The sequence below is a fragment of the Acanthaster planci genome, linkage group LG03, assembly GCF_054643075.1.
Source record: "Acanthaster planci isolate LZ-2023a linkage group LG03, COTS_SCS, whole genome shotgun sequence".
NCBI lineage: Eukaryota > Metazoa > Echinodermata > Asteroidea > Valvatida > Acanthasteridae > Acanthaster > Acanthaster planci.
This window is the reverse complement of record NC_141779.1, coordinates 10145088-10167958: the sequence shown is the minus strand read 5'-3', so window position 1 is coordinate 10167958 and position 22871 is coordinate 10145088. Positions and strand designations below refer to the sequence as shown.

At 40.8% G+C, this 22871-nt stretch overlaps 1 protein-coding gene across 6 annotated transcripts; it reads left to right on the top strand.

Moving 5' to 3' along the window:
- Positions 1-720: 720 nt before the first annotated feature.
- On the top strand, positions 721-22333 carry LOC110986658 (ultra-long-chain fatty acid omega-hydroxylase-like). Of its 6 annotated transcripts, none has more exons than XM_087135012.1 (10): positions 721-854; positions 5236-5469; positions 6036-6180; positions 6904-7076; positions 8464-8585; positions 10102-10366; positions 14783-14979; positions 15636-15769; positions 18978-19125; positions 20365-22333. In XM_087135012.1, exons 2-10 carry the CDS (start codon positions 5296-5298, stop codon positions 20534-20536), a joined length of 1530 nt encoding a protein of 509 aa, XP_086991138.1. In that variant the 5' UTR covers positions 721-854; positions 5236-5295; the 3' UTR covers positions 20537-22333. The 6 variants fall into 6 exon arrangements, 5 of the variants coding, with proteins under 5 accessions (XP_086991138.1, XP_022104399.2, XP_086991136.1 ...); XR_015424907.1 differs by lacking the exon at positions 20365-22333 and adding an exon at positions 18079-18175 and having other exon boundaries at positions 730-893; positions 18978-19117; XM_022248707.2 differs by having other exon boundaries at positions 730-893.
- The last annotated feature ends 538 nt before the right edge of the window (positions 22334-22871 follow it).

The following is a 22871-nucleotide window of genomic DNA, read 5'->3' as shown; positions in this document are numbered from 1 at the left end:
TCGTCACTTTTGTAAACGAGCTAATGAAGCAAATGACATTTTTCATCACTTTCTTGTGAAGCTAACCGCTTGTTTAGTTTTAAGAAAACCGTAAAAAAGGAAGATCCCAAGAGTGACTTTAGTCTTCGGGATTCTCAGACTCAAATTCTAGAGTGGTTCTTTTTTTGGTTGTTGTTTTAATTATTATTATTTTTTTGGTAATTTTACCTTATTAAGAGTAGAGTTATCATGTTATTACTAATGTTAAGATGTTTGCTTAATGTTCACTGAATCGAACTGAAACAGCTGAAAGTTTAAAGCTGGCGCATCATTAACGTATTTTTGCTGGAGATTAGGCCCAACTAGAACCGTCATACTGACGAGAAGTACACGTGACCACTCGTTGGAGGTTACAGGACTGTACTTGCAATTTATTATGCGAGAAAGTGAAATACTGACAGACCGAGGAACTTCATGTTGTAAAAGGTAAAAATACTATTTTTATTTGAATTCATTGCCTGCTTTTTTGATTTAAAAATATGAAAATGATCTGGTAAAGAGTACTTGGAAATTAGTTTGAAGTACAGAGCTGTATCTTGCTTGGAAAATTCAAAGAATACTTGTTGGTTCAATGTCAAACACCAGGACTTGCCCTTTCAATAAATATATCTAGTGTAGTACGTCGTGGCCACCGTACATTTCAAAAGCGCAGGGCCAGCTGCTCTGTAGCTAGCTGTGTACTTGTATGCGATGCATGAACTACATGTACGTACTATGTAGGCCTACCGCTGTTTACGTTTTACACACAAACAGGACGACAGTACATGTGGCAGAAGGTCGACCGTGACAGAACCTCAAAGGGTCCCAGTCCCTGGGTATGAAAAAAGGAAGTGAATTTGCGTTGTAAATTGATTGTAAGTTGTAAAAAAAAAAAAATACTTTCAAAATTCAACTGGACATGGGCCTGTTTGTTAATGATGTAGTTAGGCTCTTCAGCGAGGCCTGCTCAAGTTGAAGACTTGTTTTGAAGTGTGCTTAGGGTGCGCAGAAAATCGTGGAAAGCCTTTAGGCCTAAAACTCAAGAGTCGTGCTACATTATCATGTAACGTTATGGCATGTATGGAAGCCTCATCCGAGTAACTTGGACTCAACATTTTCGTAGAGTCCAAGTTAGTCGGACTGGACTAACGTACATGTAGGGCTGTAGGCCTACCATGGAGCTACATGTGCATGTATGAAAAAGCCTACTAGTAATACGGCCCTTTTTGGACAGTCGAAACAGAGCACAGATGCATTATATGCATGTAGTCTTAGCCCTGTTACGCCCCAACTATAGCATCAGTCCCAACTATAGTTGGGCCCGTCCCAACTAGAGTGCTACAGTTGGGCGGCCCAACTACAGCAGAGAGGTCCTTTGTGCATGATGTGCCCAGCATGTGCCAAAGTCATATTGTTTACAAATGTCATGCCATTGGTCATAGGGCTAAGTGCCACATTTTTGATGAATTGTGTCAAGTGTGAGACACATTGACTTGGATAATGTTGAGACATTTCGCAGAGGCATTGGTCAACAATAGTTGGGCCAGCCCAACTGCAGCACTACAGTTGGGACTGTCCCAACTGTAGTTGGGACTTATGCTATAGTTGGGGCGTAACAGCCCTAATGACATGTCATGCACTACCTTATCTCCCTTCTCATTGGGTTGGGTGAAATTGTCAATGCCATTTCCAACCCCTAGTCCTTACATAATATATGTAGCGATATATGTAAGAAACCTTACGAATTGCCTCTTATAACATGTGGACATGGTCCTCAAAGGCAAACGATCTATTATACAGCATTCTTTCCTCAACATATGCGTATGTACCTACCATGCCTACACGTAATCGAAATTGAGAACCACGACCTCGGTTTTTGCAAACATTCCTAACAAATCGGGTGCTAGCACTTGGACAAGAGTGATAACTTACATCATCACAAATTTGTGTGCACACTTTAATATGGAAATCGTAAGGTCACAGGCCTGCTGTCATCTGTTTGTAAACACTGAAGTTAGACTTCAACTCAAGGCTGACAGTATTCGTGAAAACTACTCATTTAAAGGGGCACACTGCTCTGATTGCACCCACTTTTGTTCTGTAAGACTAAGAGGGGGTAATTAGGCCTAATTCATTGATAGATAGTAAAAGTAGCTTTTTGGTGATTATCAAGCAAATGACAAAAGCACTCCTTATTGTTATTCAAGTTAACAAATTAAACATGTTCATGATTTCAAGATATATGTATGTTGTTGTAGTTGTAATTCCAGTCACAACCAACTAAACATGTTGAATACAAACACAGTGCACTTAATACATTGTTTTGACCAAACTTAATGGACAGATGCACAGTGGTACATGCATGGAGGAAGGACACAGAAGGAGTTGTAACTCAGGCACTTCAAAGCGTCCAACGATGGTCGCCGCCGAGTCTGACGAATAATAGAAAATATTCCAAAAATGCCTTATTGCTGCCTGCATCTTAGCTGGACAAGCGGGGCCAGTAATACCCTGGCAATACTTGTACCGGTAGTTTTTTGCTTGCAATTAAATACAAACTATCGATGTGACCAGGAAATAGAGAGAGAAAAATTTCTGATATTAGACCTACTTTTGCCATCATAAACTTTTTGAATTTTGACACACTGTTTCATTATCCATGCAAAGTTTGTAATTCTAGTCTCCTCTGTCCAATATACATCAGTGTCAAAGACTTCGAACGAATTTGGCTAAGACTGGCCAACAAAATGTTCACTACTACTGGAAAGCCTAGTTCATTAAGAACAAAACATGCTATTTCATCACAGAGAGTGATCGTGAAATCTCATACAATTCGCCTTTGTACAAATTCCATACTAAAAATGATTCAAACAAAACACAAAATCTTACAAACAGCTTGGCTATTTATTCCTAAAAGAAGTCCAGAAGAAAGCATTCGATAAGGGCAACACTTCGGGTATGCAGCCTAATAAAAGCAACTACGCAAACACTGAATTTGATGATGTTGTCGGATCATATCAAGCACCCACGATGGCATGAATATTCAACTTCCTATACTGCAGTACACAACGTTTTAGGGATGCAGATTACCAACGAAAAATTGCGGCGACAATCATGGGGTACAAAGGGAGCTTACGGTTGCAAAACAGGTAGTCGGTAGCAGGCGTGCGCTGCGCTCTGGCTATGGACATACCGGGCATGCCAGAAAGTGGTAATCGGCCAGATGTTATAGCCCGGGCAGTTCAAACTCCTTCTGTATCCTTCCTCCACAGTACATGTAAATTCCGGGCGGAGGATTAGGATTGGTTTTTTATATCAAGATTGACCATTTTTCACACCAGAGAAACCTACCTTGTCATCCCCTCTACAAAGGATGGTACCGTAATACATGTACCATTTTCTAAAATGTTGATGACTTTGACTCATCTTTTAAAAAAAGTCGGAACATACCTGCCTTTCATACTTCCTCCCCCCCCCATGTCTGCCTGTCCATCTGAGAGTTTAAAGAGGTAAAGTTGGACCAGGGCGTAGCATTCCATCACTTCATCGACTGTGGCCAGTGCTTTCAGCAAGCTTATTGACCTTGTCTGCTGTAAGCAAACTGTACCATGTAGTTTTTTCATCATGCACTCTCATAAATGTATGGCAATAATACATGTAGGTTGGATTCCTTTGGCACAGATTTGAACTTCATCTCAAACTTTCAATTGTTGCCACTTCAGGGCGGTCTGCCACTTTAATGCAAATCATTTGCAAGGTTGTGGTAGTCAGTACATGTCTGAGTACATATATTACCAGGAGCTTTAGAAGTGTAATGACCTAGGCCTACTGCTTACCGAGCCAAGATAAATCTATTATGTGTTACCGTTTGAGTTTTTAAAAAAATGACAGAGCTTTTTATCATGAATTATTCATTTTTTTTTTTTACTTTTCTCTTTGTACCATACCGGCATATCTCATCAGCACATATATTTTAGTTTGCTACAATGTACACGATTATTTACTGGTACATATTTACCCTTCAGTCATACATTGACAAACTGAATCCTCACAAATAATAGGTTTCGCAATTTGTTGGCTCAAACATTCAGAACTTTGTGTACACATTTTTGATGGCAGTCATGCGATGTTTCGATCAAAGCATGGAAAATTTGAGAGCCTCTGAATACATTTTAGAAACAATTTTCAAATTTTTAAAAATAAACTGTTGGCAGTGCCGTGGTTTTGAAGGCATACGGGCAGTGAATGGCAAACTAGAATCTTCTCTATATTGGCCCTGAGTCATGATCATTGGTCAGATCCTGGGAGATAACATATGTATGAGTGTAGACAACACTGCAGACAAAGCAATTAGTAGGGCTTGCTCAAGATTCAGAGGTCACAGTCGTGTTTTTCCTTCAAGTGGCTGCTAAAACTATAGTTGGCCATTGGTAAAAAAATAAAGAATAATTAAGTGTTAAAACTCTCTTGCAGCTAGAATTTATCAGACCACCACATAATACATGTAAGTAAGCAACCCTCTTTCCAATCAATTGGACAAATGTCCAGTTTGAAAACCATCCAAAAAGTAATATTTCTGCAAACTTTGGCTGCCGATACAACTTGTAGGCAAAATGAGAGGGGTCAATACACTACTCTGTGTTGATGCTCTGTGTCATTTTTGGAGCAGATTGGTTGCAGCATCACCGCCTATTCTTTTCTGCTTTTGTGTACTGCATGTACGTTACATGTATGTAACTTTTCAGGATTTTTGTGAACACCAGCAACCCATCCATAGAATTTGACTGCCATTTGAAATCTCTTCTTTTTGGATTGAGCATGGTTTGGTCTTAGGATTGATAATTTTGTGAATAATCTTATAAGCCCAAGAGTGTAATACATGTGGTGCAAGCAGTTTGGCAGTTAGCTGTAGTATTGTACACTCTTTAAAAAAAAAGTTTGGCTGTATCCACTGCCTGTAAACTGCTAATAGATAAAGTAGATTGGCAAACAGATATATTATTGAATTACATCACACTACAAAGCACCATGATGAAGATGCATTATATTATGAATTATGTTTATCTTTGCTAACATGTTTGTAGACATTATTTAGAAGTAACATTATCAAGAATATATATTCAGGATCACATCTTAATTGCAAAGCTGTCAGTGGTGAGCCTTTTCGTTGTCTGTCTCCAACCTAATATCTGTGCAGATTTTCTGTTCTTGTTTCAGGCATACGCACACTACAGTGTAGTTCTGTGCTGTTGAGACTGCAGTGATCTTTGTAGCAGGATGGGCTTCAGCGAATCCTTTGCAGTTCTGTGTGTGACGGTTGCTACACTGGGCATCACGTCCAGTATCGTGGCCTTGGTGGTCCTTTTTATCCAGAAATGGAAGCTCGAGAAAAAGCTGGCAGCATTTCCGACAGCCCCCGACAAGCACTGGCTACTGGGTAATCTTCACAAGGTATGGCGTATGTGTATGTTATTTATAATGTGTACATGATCACATTGATCATTACAGATGACTTTTGATAGAATTCTGTGTTGTGGCTACAATTTTAATGGGTTTGTCTATTAAGTAGTCTTGTTAGCATTATGTTCCAGTAGTTCTTTGCTTAGCAAGAATTGACACAAAATGTGAACAGGTGTGATATTCAGACTTAATTATACTGACCATTTTTGGTATGTTTCATTTTTGGCTATTTACATGTACATAGGATAAATGTGGTGCCAGGAAAATATTTACTCTCTTACAAAATGATCAGTTTTTATTTCACTTTTCTTGTTTTTTGGAGAGCTATGCTGACTAACTTCTAGTTGCTGTGAAACTTGAAAAACCAAAGAGCCACAACGAATATTATCAATGTTTCAATGATATTTCATTTACTCTGAGTGACCACTTACATGTATATTCCATCCACAACAGAGTCCAAAAGTCGCAAAGTAGGCACGTACATGTATAATGCCATCTAACCAAAAAGTGTTGTTTGTTACATGTGTGCTTTGTAAATTGCTATTTGTTACACATAGGTTACTTTTGATGAGAAGGAAGTCGAGTGGGGAAGAAAGGTTGTGGAGAAATGTATTACCGCCTCCGTGGTATGGGCGGGACCGTTTCTCCCAATCGTTATCCTGCACCACCCAGACACAGTCAAAGCTGTCCTCAGCACAGGAGGTAAGGTCGCAGTGTCTTTTTCATCAGATGCACCACGATACAATGAATACCTGTAGTTTCAGGGCACAGCAAACTGAAAATCGTGTGACGTACTTCGTACGTGCGGTTGATGCATCAGTTAACCATTTTTCACTTAACCCTAACCTTCCCCAACCACAATTAAACAGTAGTAAAGTGTTTAATTCTGTGGGGATATGTCTGGTAGGCCCATAACAGCTGGCTTTTGCATTGGGTTTGGCATACCTCAGAAAAATAAAGTCCAACAGCCTCTGTGCTCAAAGTCCCATACGGGTGTGAATGGGGAAGGTTAGGGCCAGCAACTATTGGGGGGTTAGGGTTAATGATGCAACAAGGGGTTTCTTTCAGTCGTCATTTTCGCCCAAAGGCAGATTCACACTTCAAGGGAATGTGAGCAAATGCGACACCATGAACCATAATTTGCTGGAGTTGAAATGTGTTTGAGTCGGTTGATTCACAGGATACATGTTGGATGGGACATCTCCATGTTTGTGTCAGTGCCAAGTATGAACCTTCCTTAAACGTGTGTTAAAAAATAATAAATTGCCCATGCCATTTATAGAATAGGTGAAATTTAAAGTCGTGGAGTCATGGGCCTTATTTCTTATGTCTCTGCTCTGTAAATTTGGACATTTCTGCATATGTTTTTATTTTTTTAATAATTTTTTTAAATTTTGTAATCATTATCTTTTCTATTTATCTTAGAACCAAAGGCAGAAAACTTATACTCTTATATACGTCCCTGGATTGGAGACGGGCTGCTCTTATCAGCTGGGAAGAAATGGGCAAGGAACAGACGCTTACTGACACCCGGCTTCCACTTTGACATTTTGAAGCCATACTTGGACATCTTTCAACAGTCTGGCAACATACTTGTGGTGAGTTGGCTGGGCCCGTTCTATATCATGATAATTATTGAAACCACAATATTTTTTGCTTATCGAATTGGGCATTTTTTCTTAAATTAAAATATCAAGAAATTCAATACTTAAAAAAGCTTGCCTATTTACTTCTGGGCGCCGAGTTGCTGATAAGTGCCACAAGTGCACACTCAAGGCAACCATCAGCCCAGGATTCAAGCTGTCTCAGTACATGTGACGATGTCAGGCAATGATATGAAAGACATCATTTATTTGGACTTTGTGAAGGCTTAATCACAGTGTTCTCGTATTGTTTAGTATCCAGAAGTGTCATATTTGTCACCCAATTCATGCCTTTATCACTAACAAAAACACTGTAGGCATGGTAGGCAGTTTGACAAACATTACTTCCAAAAATTCAAACACCAGTAAACTCTAAACAAAGTAACATTGATATGAATTATGGGAAAATATGACTTTTTGCACATATAGTCATAACCTAATTTATGTAGAATAGTGGGTGTGGCCAAGTGCATTCGGTTCCACGGTACCACATGGAAAAAAGAAAGCTGCTTGGAGCGACAGTGGTCTGTATGTTTGTAATGATAAAATAAATAAAAATAACATGGTCTCCTTAATTCCACTGAAGTAAGGCAATTCTGGGCTGATTTTACGTCGCTTAGATCATCCGCAAGACAGCTCCTGTTAATGTGCCACTTGATAGTTACCTCTTGCTGCTCCATGCTTGTACTGCCCATTCGTTTTAGACAGCCAATTGCGTTTAAGAATTCCATGGGCACATTTGAGGGGCATGCAGGTGTACTTGCGTGTAGTTTACTTTGCAGCTGAACTCCACTTCCTTGGTTTTGTTCCATCCAACTCATCGTGGATGTACATGTAAATACTTTCGACAGCAACCAGCGATGGAGATGGCACAGTGGACCATACCGAAAGTTCATTTTTATTTTTTCATGTGAAAGATACTTCAAAGTACACAATGATTAACCGTTTTCGCTCATTAAAAATGTTCAATTAATTTACCTCTGGGTCCAGAAGTATTGACAAATAAATCAGAAATGAATTCAAGTTAGGTTTACCTGATGAAAAGTAACATTTAGGCCAGTACATGCTTCGGGGATAGGCGCCATAGAAGATAAAAACCGTGTGGTCGGACTTTATTTAACGCAGACCTTGTGACGCAACAGTGGCTTCTCCCCCCCCCAAAAAAAATAAGTCATCATAATAATATTAAATATCGCAATGTTTTTTTCACAATATATCGATTTCGGAAACAGTGGGTATCGAACAGGCCTGTGGTTGGCACTATATTCAACCACTTTGTATCAACCTGGCCTCTTCTTGACTACATTTTATCTTTTTTACCCTTTGGCTTTAATGGACACAGGAGAAGTGGAAGGTAGCCTGTGGTGGTAAGAAGACTTCAATGGAGATGTTCAGTAACATGAGCCTGTTGACATTGGACAGCCTCCTCAGGTGTATATTCAGTGTGGAGACCAACTGCCAAACGTAAGTGGTCTTGAACAGACAAGTAGCAAAAATATTATCCCCAGAACACAATGAGACAGTCAGTGTTAACAGCTAGGCTTTGCACAAATGAAGAGATGTATTTGAAATGCAATGGCAGCACTCAGTGCTCTATCACATAGGCAATGACTGGAACTGTTTTCACATGGGTGTGAGGCCTAAATCAGTGCAAAGCCAAACACACAAATTTATCTTAATAAAATAATTTATTACCTATTTACAGTCTCGAGGTTCAGCCTCTCATAGTTTTGTACAGTTCCTCAAATGAGGATATTCATAAAAAATAACGTCACAGAATTGTTGTACGGTTTAATTTAAAGAACTACATTAGACGCCAATAACACCAAACATTATGCTTTGGAGTGCAATCACAAGACAATAGATTTACAGTAGTAGATCAAGTCAATTAGCTTCAACAAAAATATTCCATGGTTACAACACATGTAATTACCGGTAAGGGCACCAAAATTACTTCAAAAGCCACCAAGGCTACTTCCAAGTTCAGGAGAAAATATTCACCCGACACTAAGGGTAAACGATGCCACTCAGGCTAAATGGTGCCACACAGGCTATAGTGCCACACAGGCTAAATAGTGCCACACAGGCTAAATAGTGCCACACAGGCTAAATAGTGCCACACAGGCTAAATAATGTCATAAACAGTGCCACACAGGCTAAATAGTGCCACACAGGCTAAATAGTGCCATAAATAGTGCCACACAGGCTAAATTCTACAACCAAGCCTTTAATACAATATGACACAGCAGTTTATCTTGGTCTGCATGGGCCTCGGACGTCTACGACAGTTGTAGCGTTCCGTCAAACAGCTAGCGATGCCCTCACAAGACACAGCACAGAACAGTGGAGAGCACCTTGGCCGGACCCAAGGTAGTGAAACTGCCATAAGGTAGGGCTCTAGTTTGTGGCTTCACGGTTGTCTGCAGTCAGTCACCAGTTCCAGGGTCATTGGACGGTCCGCTCAAAACGGGGAAAAGATGTATAAGCTGACAAAGTATGGCAACCCCAAAAGAGCACAAGGCCCTTGGCTTAATTTACTCTTGTTGGCTTGGAGAGCCTGACCACTGGTGTTAATATGCTTTACAGCAAGACAACTGACTGACCATGGGTAGCACATCTTCACTCTATATACACCACACTCCCTCACACTCCAGTGCACCCAATGAAAAGACCACACCCAACTGAAACATCCCAACTGCTTGTACTTACCATTCAAATGCAAAGTCCAAGCCCCAAGCACCTTGTGCTAAATGCAAATCAATGACATCACATACTGAAATGAATATTTAAATCAAGCAACTTCTCTTGTTGCAGCCAAAATTGGGAAACTCAATAAAACTCTACATGACAGAAAAATAATAGTTGTCATTTAAAAAAAAAATAAAATGGGCTGAGATGTGACAATGGGTTAAAATCCAAACCTGGGCCAAAAGATGAGAATTAGTACATGTACCACCAGGAACTTTCTGTTGTTTTTTAGGATTGAAAATCACCCCTACATCAAGGGCATCTATGACGTCTCCACCTTGGCTGTTCAACGTTTTCGCTTCCTTCCGTACCACATTGACACAATCTACCAGTGGAGTCCCAGTGGGCGACGTTTCCGCCATGCTTGCGATACGGTCCACAACTATGCGCGAGATATCATCAAGAAGCGCAAGGGAGCACTGAAAGAAGAGGCAGTCAACGGGCAAACAAGGCAGAGGAAATACATCGACTTCTTGGACATTCTGCTCTGCGCTAAAGTAAGAGAAGCAATTCTTTTCGCAGGGGCATGCAGGGTTGGTGGCTAGATGGCCCCGTTTCGTAAGAAGTTAAGGCAGAAACAACCGGCAGGAGCTCCAAGCTAAAACTTGTGCCCTCTGTGGCTGACTAACCACTGCCATTATTACCAGTATTTATCACAGACATCCACCTATAGACTACTGGCCTTCTCATCAACCCTGAATGTGCTACAGTACATTGCGATTGAAAGTTAACGCCAAAATGGGAAAATCTGTTCGCATTTTTTCTCTTCCCAGGGAATTCCTTTTTATTTCACAATTTCGGATCTGGACACGTATGTTTTATATGCATGGCCGGGGTCTCCGAACTCGGACAAGGGGAACAGGGCCTTGAAACAGAAGACCGTACTCGGAACAAAAGACCAGGCTGCTGGGAATTACCGACATTTTTTCACTCTCAAAAGTGGAGATAATCCAGCCTTGTTTTGAAACAGTATACCACGGTTTGGGGCATTTAGAGCAAGCAGATTACCACCAGGGACAAAAGCGCTCCACCACCGCAGCGGTGAACCACACAGCACCGCTGCATGCTAATCTGGCCCCTATTGAAAAGAGGTCAGCAGCACATTGAGCCAGGTTCGTGAACAAAAGAAAGTCTATAACACAGCACAATTTGGGCTCTTTTTACAAGGCTGCAGGCCTGGCTGAAATACTCAGGCGTCAATAGATTTTGTCTGTCAGGCTAGAGTGGTCACCAGACAGTCCTTATGTGTTTGTAAGTGTCCAGTAAATGAAGATAAAAATTTTTAAAGAATTTTGAAAACAGAAAAAAAATGATAAACATCCCGCCCCAGCATCATCAACTTTGATAACTGCCCCGGCAGGAAGTGGTTAATTCTGGAATATCCAGAAGATTACTTGAGGAAGACAGCATTAAAATTTCAAGGCAGTATGTTTCTCAGTTTTGGGCAAAATACATGTACAGTGCAACAGGTGAAATCAAAGCTGGCTATGGTGGAAGTCAGAGACCAGCAGCACTGAACACCAAACAGCTGAATTACAGTAGATTGCCTTTATAGTGCTATCAAGGGGACCTAAACAGAATTGAGCATTAGAACTACACAGCCTAGCATATAACCCACTTGGATGGACGCCCAACATGTCTACCACATACATATATGCACATGTACAGATACCTGTGTATGTATCCACATGTTGTCATGTACATGTATGTGAATTACATGTACGTTTGCATGTATTGGCAGATGTATGTACCTTAATTTTGGAAAGAATGCCATGTATCCGGTTATCTCGACATTTTTGTTGTCGCACCCGGTTTTAGCGAAGCGCGGCAAAAGGTGCAAAACCCGCGTGCAGATCCCGAACCACTCGCAAGGACAGGAAAAATACAATCAGAAAAAAAAGATATTGTTTTAAGGGGAAAAAAAATACAAATTTATTGTTATCAAATAAATAAAGCGAAAAGAAATTGAACTTATAATTAAATAATTAATTAACCTCAACTACAATTATATACAGCAATCTGGTGCGCCTGGTATACACCGGTGGAAATTCCTAAATAAACTCAACTCAGTCAATTAATCAATCTAATGTGCCACGAACAATCAAGAGGTAAACCAAATACGGTACTTAAATATTGCGCATGTCACTTAAAATTATATTAACTTCTAATGTTTATCCAATAGCAGTTAACTAATCGAACTGAACCTTCCTCACTTCTACTACCTTACTGTGAACGTAACTAAATACTTAACAAGGAAATCACAGCAAAACAATACAAAAAAAAAAACAATAAAGTATTCCAGAATATTATCCAGTCATTTGGGCCCACCGCAGTATTTAGTTTGTGTGCCTGTTTCTTTCTTGTAGAGTCCGGCGATCCCCGTGCGTCGGCTCTCTCATTCGGTGCCTCACTGGATCTGCCGTACAGCTCCGATGAGCAGCGATGTCGGGCGTACTGTGTCGGCGTCAATCAGACGGCTTGTTCTTAGTGCTGTGCGGTGCGCCCCGTCACCAGACTTTGCATCGTCATGGACCTGGCTTGTCTCATGAAACGCCTGTCCCACTCATCAGCACCGACTAAAATGCCGTAGTCAGATAGGGTTTTGGTCCCTTGGACATCTGGCCAATCTCGACCGATCCCGGTCTCAAATCAGCAAAAAGCTGCTCAAAATCATAGCGCAATTGCGTCTAACCACCTCGGGTTATTTTTCTCGCGGGGATTTTATTTATTTTCATCACATGACCACGGCACTGATTTACGTTACAAAAACCAAACAGTCACAGACCCAAAATAAAAGCTTCATTCAAATAACTTATAAATATTCATATAAACACGATCCGCTGAATCCTTCAGTGCACAGGCTATGCGGATACTTGTGTGTGTGTGCGTAGGCATTGTACAATACAACCTACGCCGCGTACACCAAAAAAAAAAAAAAGAAATTTCTTATGCATGTAGTAATACTTACCCAATCTGCGATGAAGGGAAAAAGGAAGGAAATTGAAAGGAAATTGAAAGGAAACTAAATATTAGAAAATGAGAAAAAAAATATATATATATATACAAATTTCGACAGCAACTGTGACATTTGTGACGCCGATCAAAAAACCGAATTACACGCACTGCATCCACATCTGCCGCGACATCCTGACTGCTAACTGCGTACCCATTCATGGACAGTCCAATCGCTGATTTTTTCCAATAACCATGTGACCGCAGAAACTGACATGTCATCAGGAAACTCAAGTGAAAACAGACCCGATATATCACGCCAAACACAATCGGCAAAAAGACGATATTTGCTACATGAAGATACATGTACAGTTTAAGCAGTTGGATTTATTTATCAGTAGAAAGAAACCTTTGGGTGACAAAATACTACATGTAGTATTTCATTGTTGATTTTTTTGTGTGTCAAACTACACCACGAAAATAAATAAAAAGTGGGCAAATAACCCGTAAGTTTGTTGTACATTTCACGTGCTCCGTGATTTCATGACTCGGGGACTGCCGTTTAATTACTCAAAATCCAGACAACTTTTCTTAAATTTATTCTCCGACATTGACAAGTGTTTATTTATGGTAATCCAAGAAAACAACTGCGCCACACTGGTGTGGCTCGCCGTGGTGAGCACTGCTTGGCCGAGGAAATCGCTACTAGGCTACAACAGCACACTCCATTTGGTGAGTTGGCCCCGGCCAGCCCCAAGCGCAGCGTGCGTAATGGACTCTTCACTGCATAATAGCTGTTTGAGTGGGGCCAGTGTGGAGCATTTCGCTGCACCATGCTTCTTGTCTTTGCAACTTTCCGCATAATTTTCAGAACCTTTCGGAAAGGTTGTGGTAAAAATGCGAAATGCAAATTCCTTCGCATTTTTTCCCATACCTTTTCGCAGCATTAACTTTCAAATACAATGTACTGTACATGCAACAAAACTACAAAGTCCAGTATCATCAGCAGTTTGTTACAAGTGTAGCTCATCAAGCACAGCAGTAGCTGCCCAGCAAGTTTTATGAGCCTGTTGTCTATTCCAGTAGTGCCTGTACCAAATAAAAGGTGTCATACGTCAAGTGTAAATTCACGAGTTCAAACCTTTCAGAACAGCCGTATGTCAGCTCACATGCACATGTTCAAAATAGTGTGACATCAGTTTATGTTCTCAAGCAGGGGCGGATCCAGGATTTTCACGGGGGGGGCCTGATACCATATTTTCAAAAGGGGGGGGGATGAACTAAAGCAGTAATGGTTACATGCTCGTAAGGCATGGCGTCTGGAGCGATTTTGTTCTCTAGGCACTCTGTGGGGCCATTTTAGGCAGCATGATCTCTCTTTTTTTCTCCCTCCCTCCCTCTTTTTCTTCTTTTTTATTTATTGTTTTGATGATGGGGGCATGCACTCCACATGCTTCTCCTGGATCCCCCCTGTCAAGTGGCCTTGCCTATTTGAACCACTGAACTGAAGTACCAGTATCGTTAAGATGATGATCCAAGAAATTAAGTTCCTTTTCCTTCTCCATTGAATTTTCCTACTGTAGCCACTTTATTTAATTTGATTAATTATGTAATTACCAGGTACCTTGTCAGTTTCTCTATCTGCCCAAACTTGAAGCACTCCCTCTATGGCACAGAAGAGACAAGCTGGTGGATAGATTTCTAACCAGGCTTGTTCATGAGCATGGCGCATACGTATGGATAGTACAGTCCAACAGAAATTGACAGTGCATGCTCAGTGTGGCATGTGCACAATGTGAAGAAACTTGTATGTGAACGCGGTGAGCTCCCTGGAAAGGACCATCATTGCCATGTAAAACAGTAAAAACACATGATCTCTTGTTCCTGCACGGAGCGAATGTGATGTGACAGTTTTTTTTTTCAAAACAAGTTGGCAGGACACATTTTTTGTTCTCCCCAAGGACAGTGATGGTCAAGGACTAACTGACCAGGAAATCTATGACGAAGTGGACACGTTCATGTTTGAAGGGCACGACACGACAGCATCAGGCCTGTCTTGGTTCCTGTATGACATGGCCCGGCTGCCAGAATTCCAGCAGAAGTGCCAAGAGGAAATTGATGACCTCCTAGCGGGCAGAGAAGATGACCGACTGGAATGGTGAGTAAAGCTATGACCGCCATGGTACAATGCTGTGCCACATGTTCATACTGGTAATATATGTCAGAATGAATGTCAAAAATCAGCATCTTTCCAACATCAAGATGGAGACATTCATGTAACCTAAAACATACGTGCAAGCATGGGTTTAAGGAATACCACCAACCTTCAAGAACTGTCCTGGACACTATTAAATTGTAATAGCACCCTCTCTTGGACTAGCCAGTTTCTGCATGGTTGCCCCACAAATTTCAAGCAGAAAGAAGCTTTTGTTCTTGCCAACTGGCTAGGTCAAGTGGGACAGCAGGGTTGTTACACTAGCCAGCACCATTTTTTCGTCAGAACTTGGTACCTGAGAACTTTACCGTTAGTGGCAGGAACTAGTTCCAAATTACGTGACTGATCACTCGTGACAAAACTACAAATTGCATTGCACAAGAAACTTCTCAGATTACAAATGGCAAAGCTGTGTTTATACATGTAATTATGTTTATCATTTTCATTACATTTTTGATGCCTCAGCCATCGTCATTAAAAAGAGAAGCATATCATACCAGCTGTATAAAATGAAATGTTTATAATTGCAGAAAAAGAAGAAATGAAGAAAAATTTTATTTAATTTTTCAAAAGAAGTATTTGGTTTGTTTTTTTTCCAGGGATGATCTGAATAATATGCCCTACCTGACCAAGTGTCTGAAGGAGAGCCTGCGTGTGCATTCTCCCGTCCCCAATGTTATACGTACGTTGACCCGACCTGTAACCTTTCCCGATGGCAGGAAGTTGCCGAAAGGTGAGTGTTGGGATGGAGGTGCAGCAACACCCAACAGTTTGTTACATTCCTACAGTCTTGCCTGTATTGTACTTTGAAATGTCTGCACTGTTGCCCTTGTCTTGCCAACCTTTCAAGTTGACAGGTGCACAGAAATAAAGTACTCACTTTGGTCTGACAAATGCATTGGACAAACAAATATGCAAATCCAGCTGATCAAGTCATGCACTGCTGAGCATTTCCTACAGCTCAGATACTGCAACCAATGATCCTGATAGTGGGATAGTCCGTTTCACCTGTGATCTAAATCAGGCTTTGACCTTGACCATGGCCACAAGCAGCCGTTGCCATTATGCCTGATCACTGGCCACAGTGCCCTAAAAAAAAACCTTGTTCCTGCATGGCAAAGTTGGCGGCTGTGCCCTTCCATCGTGTCGAGTGAAATCTGTCGAACATGTCCATGGCTGTTACTACTACAAAGTTTTTGAACAGCAGTGTCAAAATACATTGAAACAGTCTGGTCTGCACCTCACTACAACAATATATCTATATAATACACAATTTAATGGTACTCGGAACCAGACTACTGTTCGTTCATGCAGTACATGCACATAAGCATACACACTGCGGTGGCTGGCTGTCCAGTTCCCAACACGCATTACCTGGATTGATCGTTTTGTCCTTAGCGTTCCGGACCTAAAGGTACATGGAAATCACCAGTGACACACATGTGCATGTTAAGTACTTTTAAGCTGGTTACCACTGCTGCATTGCAAGAACTATAACGGATTGGCTGGGAGCCAGTTAGCAACATTGAACCCACAATGCATGCGGATGCTGGTCACATCACCCTACTTCCTTATTGCCCAATGTCACTTTACCCCAAACCACTTCGCCCCATTTCCACTCTGCCCAATTTCCACTTCGCCCAATTTCCACTTTGTCCCAGCCCTGCTTGATAATATTTGAAAACTTCAGTTAAGAGTTAGCCCAACAGAAGGAGGACGATTTCACAGGTAAACTAGTGTGGATAGATTTTGTACCGGTACTTCATGACAAGCAGCGGATCACTGAATGAAAACCTGGCCTAAACATCATGCCTTTCTTGCAGGTGACACCGTTGCACTGTGGCACTGGATTTGATCATAAAATGGCACCACTGAAAGAAATGATATTATTCACTTTGACTTTCATCAAAGCTTCCCCTGTTGTCTTTCATGGATCCCGCCATCTTTTCCATCAGTTTATTCCTTTCTTTTGAGGCATTTTTAACAGTGTTCAGCTATTAAACTTTGTGAACCAATTTCCCAACAGACTTGACTCATAAATGAACATGTTAAGTGCCAACTACGAGTACACTCATAAGGACAGGTGTAGCGGATTCTGCCACTACAGGTATACTCGTAGGAAATAAAAGGCTTTTGTATTGGAAATCGAATACACTGACATCGCTGAAAACACAACAAATACGCTGCCAGCAGTGTCAAGGACATACATCTGTAAAATGTTCTAATAGACACCTGAAAAGTACAGTACCAATGAAATGTGCGCGCATGCGTACAGTGCTTGGCAAATGGAAATGCCCTGTAAAATTCATGTGTGGCAGTCAAACACAAAATTAATTATTAATAATAGGACAGTCACAGCAAACATTGCCTGAGAGGCATGCATGGTGTGACTCTGAGATTTGTCTGACACTACAAAAGCAGTATAACCACTAATTACTCAAAACACTACTCAAAAGTCACAGTGACCTGAAAGTTTTGATAGCTATACCTTGATGAAACTGAGCGTTTGCAATTCAACAAACTTCACTCCTTGTGGCAAAAAGCATCGCTTACTTCACTGCATTGAAGAATAAGATAAATGTGTTGTCTGGCTTTATGACTCAGCACTGGCCTACATGTACATGTACATCACATAGGCATGATGCCCATGTAGGCCTATAGACAGTCAGTATGATCCAGTCTGTCACATTTTATTTGGCAAACTGCCTGAACTGGAACATTCAACTTGGCTGGACACTCAAACCATTCGATGTTTGCAGCCTTTGCCTTGTTTAAAATCAGTACAAAAGATATTAAAGTTTACATAAGGGTGAAGTGGCAACAGGGTGAAGTGGAAATTGGGCAAAGCGGCAAATGGGCGATGTGGTTAGGGGTGAAGTGGTCAGGGTGCAGTGGAAATGGCGGTGAAGTGGTAAAGCATGCATGGTGCATATATCCCAACTGAGCAATGCACAAATATAGCTAAACCTTCAGTCTCATCTGTATTTTGTGCCTTTATGGATTTGTTAGTGAGGGCAAAATCCTTGTCGTTTGCTGATCCAGGAGAGCGAGAGTTTCCTTAACTGTGCCCGGTGCATGCACAGAAACTTATGTGCACGGCCATCTTGGGCTTCATATGCTTGGTTATCCTTCTTCACATGTAAGACATAACAGTCTCTGTAACTCGTATTATTATCAACACTCCTGAAAATGACATAGGCCCTCATGACGTACTGTACTGTCGATGGAAAGCGTAGAACGTAACTTGTACGCCTTTGCATAAATTCACGTCAACTAGTCTCGTGTGGTGCACATGCATGTACATGTGCAAGTGTACATATAAAGGTAGGCCTATTTAATCAGAAATCCCTCTTGTGGTGCATCTTTCATGCACATATATTGAATTGGCCGTAGTGCCCTCCAACATGGCCCTGAGATTTTTTAAGGCACTCAACGCCAGCTAGTCCTGTCTCCCCAAAACTTAAGGTTGAGGCCTGTTTGAATTCCTTCAATATTCCAAGTGACTCTATGTTGTGATATAGATCTCACTTTGTCAGCAGCTCGATGTAAAACCATAATGTGGGGACCAAAATGTCCTCTAACCTGAATTCTAATTACCCCAGCTTTCAGGTGTCTTGCATATGATTTGTAAAGGATTGTGAAAGTGTCCTCAGTGAAGCTACCTTCAGACACATGGGCTTGATGTCGTAGCTAAATGCACATACAGGGCCAATGAGCCTATTGGTTCATGCTGGAAACTTATAGAGCCTGGAAAGTTAGGAGAAAGCTTTTGGACCTGGAATTGATTTTTTTGCCGTGAGATGGGTACAGTTGTCTCAGATTCAAACTCTCTTGTAATTTGCTTGCCTTCTGAAATTTCAGTTTGTATTCTTATTTTGAGTGTCACCACCAATAATGGATCAATCTAGCTTTGTTTGTTTCCACTGAATATGACCTTTCAGGAACCTTTGTATGTGTCACAATCGGTGGGCTACACAACAACCCGCATGTGTGGGATGACCCCGAGACCTTTGACCCTGAGAGGTTTTCACCAGAGCGGGCCAAGAACATTCCTCCTTTTGCCTATGTGCCCTTCTCGGCCGGACCAAGGTGAGAGAGGGTAGTCCACGGTGCCCAGTTACATAAATGACACACTTTCTTAGCCATTTCCTGCACCAGTTACACTTTTTACAGGAAATTCAAACATGCCATTGCAATCTGTGCTCTAGCGGCTGACATGTGTACTTGTCCCCACTTACATGTGTTTAACAGTGTTTCTGTGCGTACACTTCGATGTGGTATTCCTTTATTTTGCTGTAGTTTTGAAAACTCAGGGAATTTGGTCCTTTTTCTCCCAGTATGACAACTCCTTTTAAGCTGGATATTTTATGATGATTTCCGAACTGTTCCTTGTCATTTTACTACGGGTAACCCTGACCCCATCTTTGTGCTGTCTTTGACAAGGCATTACAGCAAATATTACTCAAATGCATAGTCTCAGTAGATTAAAAATAAGTGCTGGAAGAAATGTTGCACATCTTTCTGTTGTTTTGAAAATTTTTAAAATAATACAGCACCCAGGTAAGTTCATTGTAGAAAAGTATCATTAGCCAGTGGTTAACCTCAAGCAAGTATTTTAGTCAAATCCTTTTCAGAGTTCACAAGTGTGTAGTGAAATGTGATCCGGCAGCCAGATTAAAAAAGACCTACAGTGTGGTCTGATTACTACTAGGTGACTGTGCAGAGGAATCTTTCAGTTTAATAACATACCTGGGTGTGAAACATTTGAGTCCACATTTGTTACACAGTGTAAGGACCCAGTAGAACCTCGAGAATTGCTGAGAATTACTCCTACAATTTTATTCACGTGTACAATTTGCCTCACCAGGCAGCTGCGACTGATATTGTGTAGAATGGCCAATGGGGAACAACTGAGTTTTGGTGGATATTTTTTTCATGCGTTATTTATTTAAAGGATGCGGCTGTGTTCATACTGAAGCTGTTTTTTGGGTTTGGAAATACATATATTTGCGTATCTATTTTGTGCTTACCTACCAGGATTTGTGTTCTGAGATATAAATGATTCTACTTGTTTGAAGTACTCAGTCAACACAGCCTGAGTACACGGGCATGATTCACACTTTATCAACAAGCTGATACTTAGGATTTAATCAGCCTTTTTGTGACTGATGTTGCCCACAATACGTTAAGCTATTGAAATGATTTTCCCAGGAAGAGTGAATACTCAAATTAAATGAGATTTCGGAGGATTGTGCCCTTCAGTAAACTCAGCTCTGCCCTGGCGTACATGTAGATGGTCAGGTTGTGCTTTCCTTCCTTTCTTACCAGGAACTGCATCGGTCAGCACTTTGCCTTGAATGAGATGAAGATCATATCTGCTATGATCCTTCGCAACTTCCACTTGTCCGTCGATGAGTCTGTCCCGGTGCTCCGAATCAATGCACTGGTCCTGCGAAGTGAAAACGGCATTCATCTGCACATCACACCACGCCAATTCTAAAATGAAAAATATTCCCTCGTCCATAACTGGCTCTTCTGTGACCAACCCTCCTTGAAGATGTGAATGGCACATCACCAGCCATAGATTTATTTAGTTTTGTTTGGTTTATTTACATCACAATAAGTACATGTATACAAGGAGGCATAGTTACATAGAGACTGAATAGGGGTTGATGAATGCCAGATACCAGAAAGCAAACACTTGTATATGGCCTGGTTCCTTATTTGTCACAATAATATACATGTACATGTATGTGCAATTATGAGAGAAAAAAGTAAATAATTGAAGGTACAGCTGGACTCCAAAATTAACCAGGATATTAAACTCACTGCAATATGATAACTTCATAGGAATGAAGACAAATGCAACTGCTTAGATATTAACAAATATGAATGTACAAAGAGGATTGTGACTTGTACTGAATAAAATACAGGATAAATAGACTATGTTACGTCAGAAAGGAAAATATTCTTCAATGGCCTCTGCTGCTGTCCACCAGGGGACTTCCTTCGGTTGACAAGGAAAAGGGGATGTACCTTGGGTAGGGCCAGGCCTCATCAATCTAACGTGCAGCCTGATAAGAAGGCAAGGGGAGTGGACTCATTGCGGGGCAGTCTACCACCAGGCTCTGGGGTACACACTCATGCGTACACATGCACACCTCTCACGAACACATTCAAAGGGGAAAGGACTCTCCCATTGAATAAGTCAGACAAAAGGAATTTGGGGTCATGGCTGAAGCTTTATGGACCGAATGCCTCTTTAATGATTAGGTGCAAGATCCAGTAAGTGGCAAAGTGTCTACTTGAAACTTTAGTCAAAGACTGGATTCCTTCCTGCCTCTGGCACACAACTGTCACCTTTCTCAAAGTCACACATACAAGCACACCTGCAGAGCACCACAGAAAAGACCCGAGGACAGCACTACTGGTGAGACATCAACTGACAGCACTCCTGATGAAAGACTACACCCCACGTGCGCCATGCCACACAGTTATACACCTGCGACAGACATACCAACTAGCTGTGCATACACATGCACTGTTCAACGGACCAGCGTGTACCAGCTACCCAAGTTACATAAAAAAAACTTCCCCTGCAGTATGGAGGCTTTGGATAATAGCCATGTTGCAGGGTAGTTTTGTTCCTCACGGAAACCGTTTTGCATACTGTGTTGAACAAAAGCACTGGCCAGCATGATGCCAACCATGCAGATGCTCTATTGGAATTATTTTATCCCAGGACAAAGGGACTTCATGTCAAATTGTTTTAAGAAATACAGTAGATTGTGCCTTTTGCAATGTGAAGCATGGATTCTGACCTTATATTATGAACATAGACCTCTGTATTTTTCTGAAACAATAATTTCAATGGGCAGAAGATTGTTTTCTAATTTAAACATGAAGATACCCAGGTGATAAGTTGAAAATGGAGAGGGTGTTCTGGTGGTCTCTAGAGCAAGACTTTGTGATAACCTGTGGCATTTTTTTGTAATAGTAATGATGTATTCAATGAGGTTAACTGATATGCATATATTACCCTTGACTCACAATCCATACTGAAGATGGGACAGAGTTCGTGTTTTATGGTTAAAAAACAGTACATTTAAAGCAGTTTAACAAGCACAAATCAATGCAATTTACATGAGTTAAATTTTCTGGCTGATTAAAGCGATAACTGTGTATTAAGGTTCAATAACTTCTTTACTCTGAAAACTAGGAGTATTTTATTCAAAAATTCATTTCTTAAAGGCTGAAATTAAAACAAAATAAGGAAATACTTGGTATTGAATCATGATTATGACTTATCTGATAATCATTGCTTGCATTTAGTTATTATTTTAACTTCTTATTCATTACTTAATCAAAAGTCGCTGACCTGTATGTTATTGTTATTATACCCAGCTGCCCTGTGCACTGACACTTTGCATTTATTGGTCAGTGTCATGTGCTTAAAAGTCATCATTATCAGATATGTCATAAATATAACGTAATACTTAGTCACACTTTTGAGGTCCACTGTATATGTCACAATTATGACTTTGCCTACTTTAAAAAATCATTATGTCCCAGCCTTAATCCTTCCTAACTTGTTAACAGCTTCTTAGCTTCTTAGCAAACTTGAAGACATGTATCACATTGGAAACAAACTTTTTGGGTCATGATTTTGCTTTGTGATTGCTGATAAGCCATTGGAAGGAAGAGTTGGTAATGTCCATCCATTTATGGAAGTTTTTCCCCTCATATTCTTTTTGTTATTTGCGGCTTTGGAGGATTTTTAAGGAAACAAATTTGCTTATTAGGTCAGAATTCTGTCTTGTGAATGCAAACTCACA

Coding starts and splice junctions, on each gene's coding strand:
- LOC110986658 (XM_087135012.1), top strand. CDS start 5,296: ATGGGCTTCAGCGAATCCTTTGCAGTTCTGTGTGTGACGGTTGCTACA. Junction 10,367..14,782: donor ACATTCTGCTCTGCGCTAAA/GTAAGAGAAGCA, acceptor GTTCTCCCCAAG/GACAGTGATGGTCAAGGACT. Junction 15,770..18,977: donor TGGCAGGAAGTTGCCGAAAG/GTGAGTGTTGGG, acceptor ATGACCTTTCAG/GAACCTTTGTATGTGTCACA.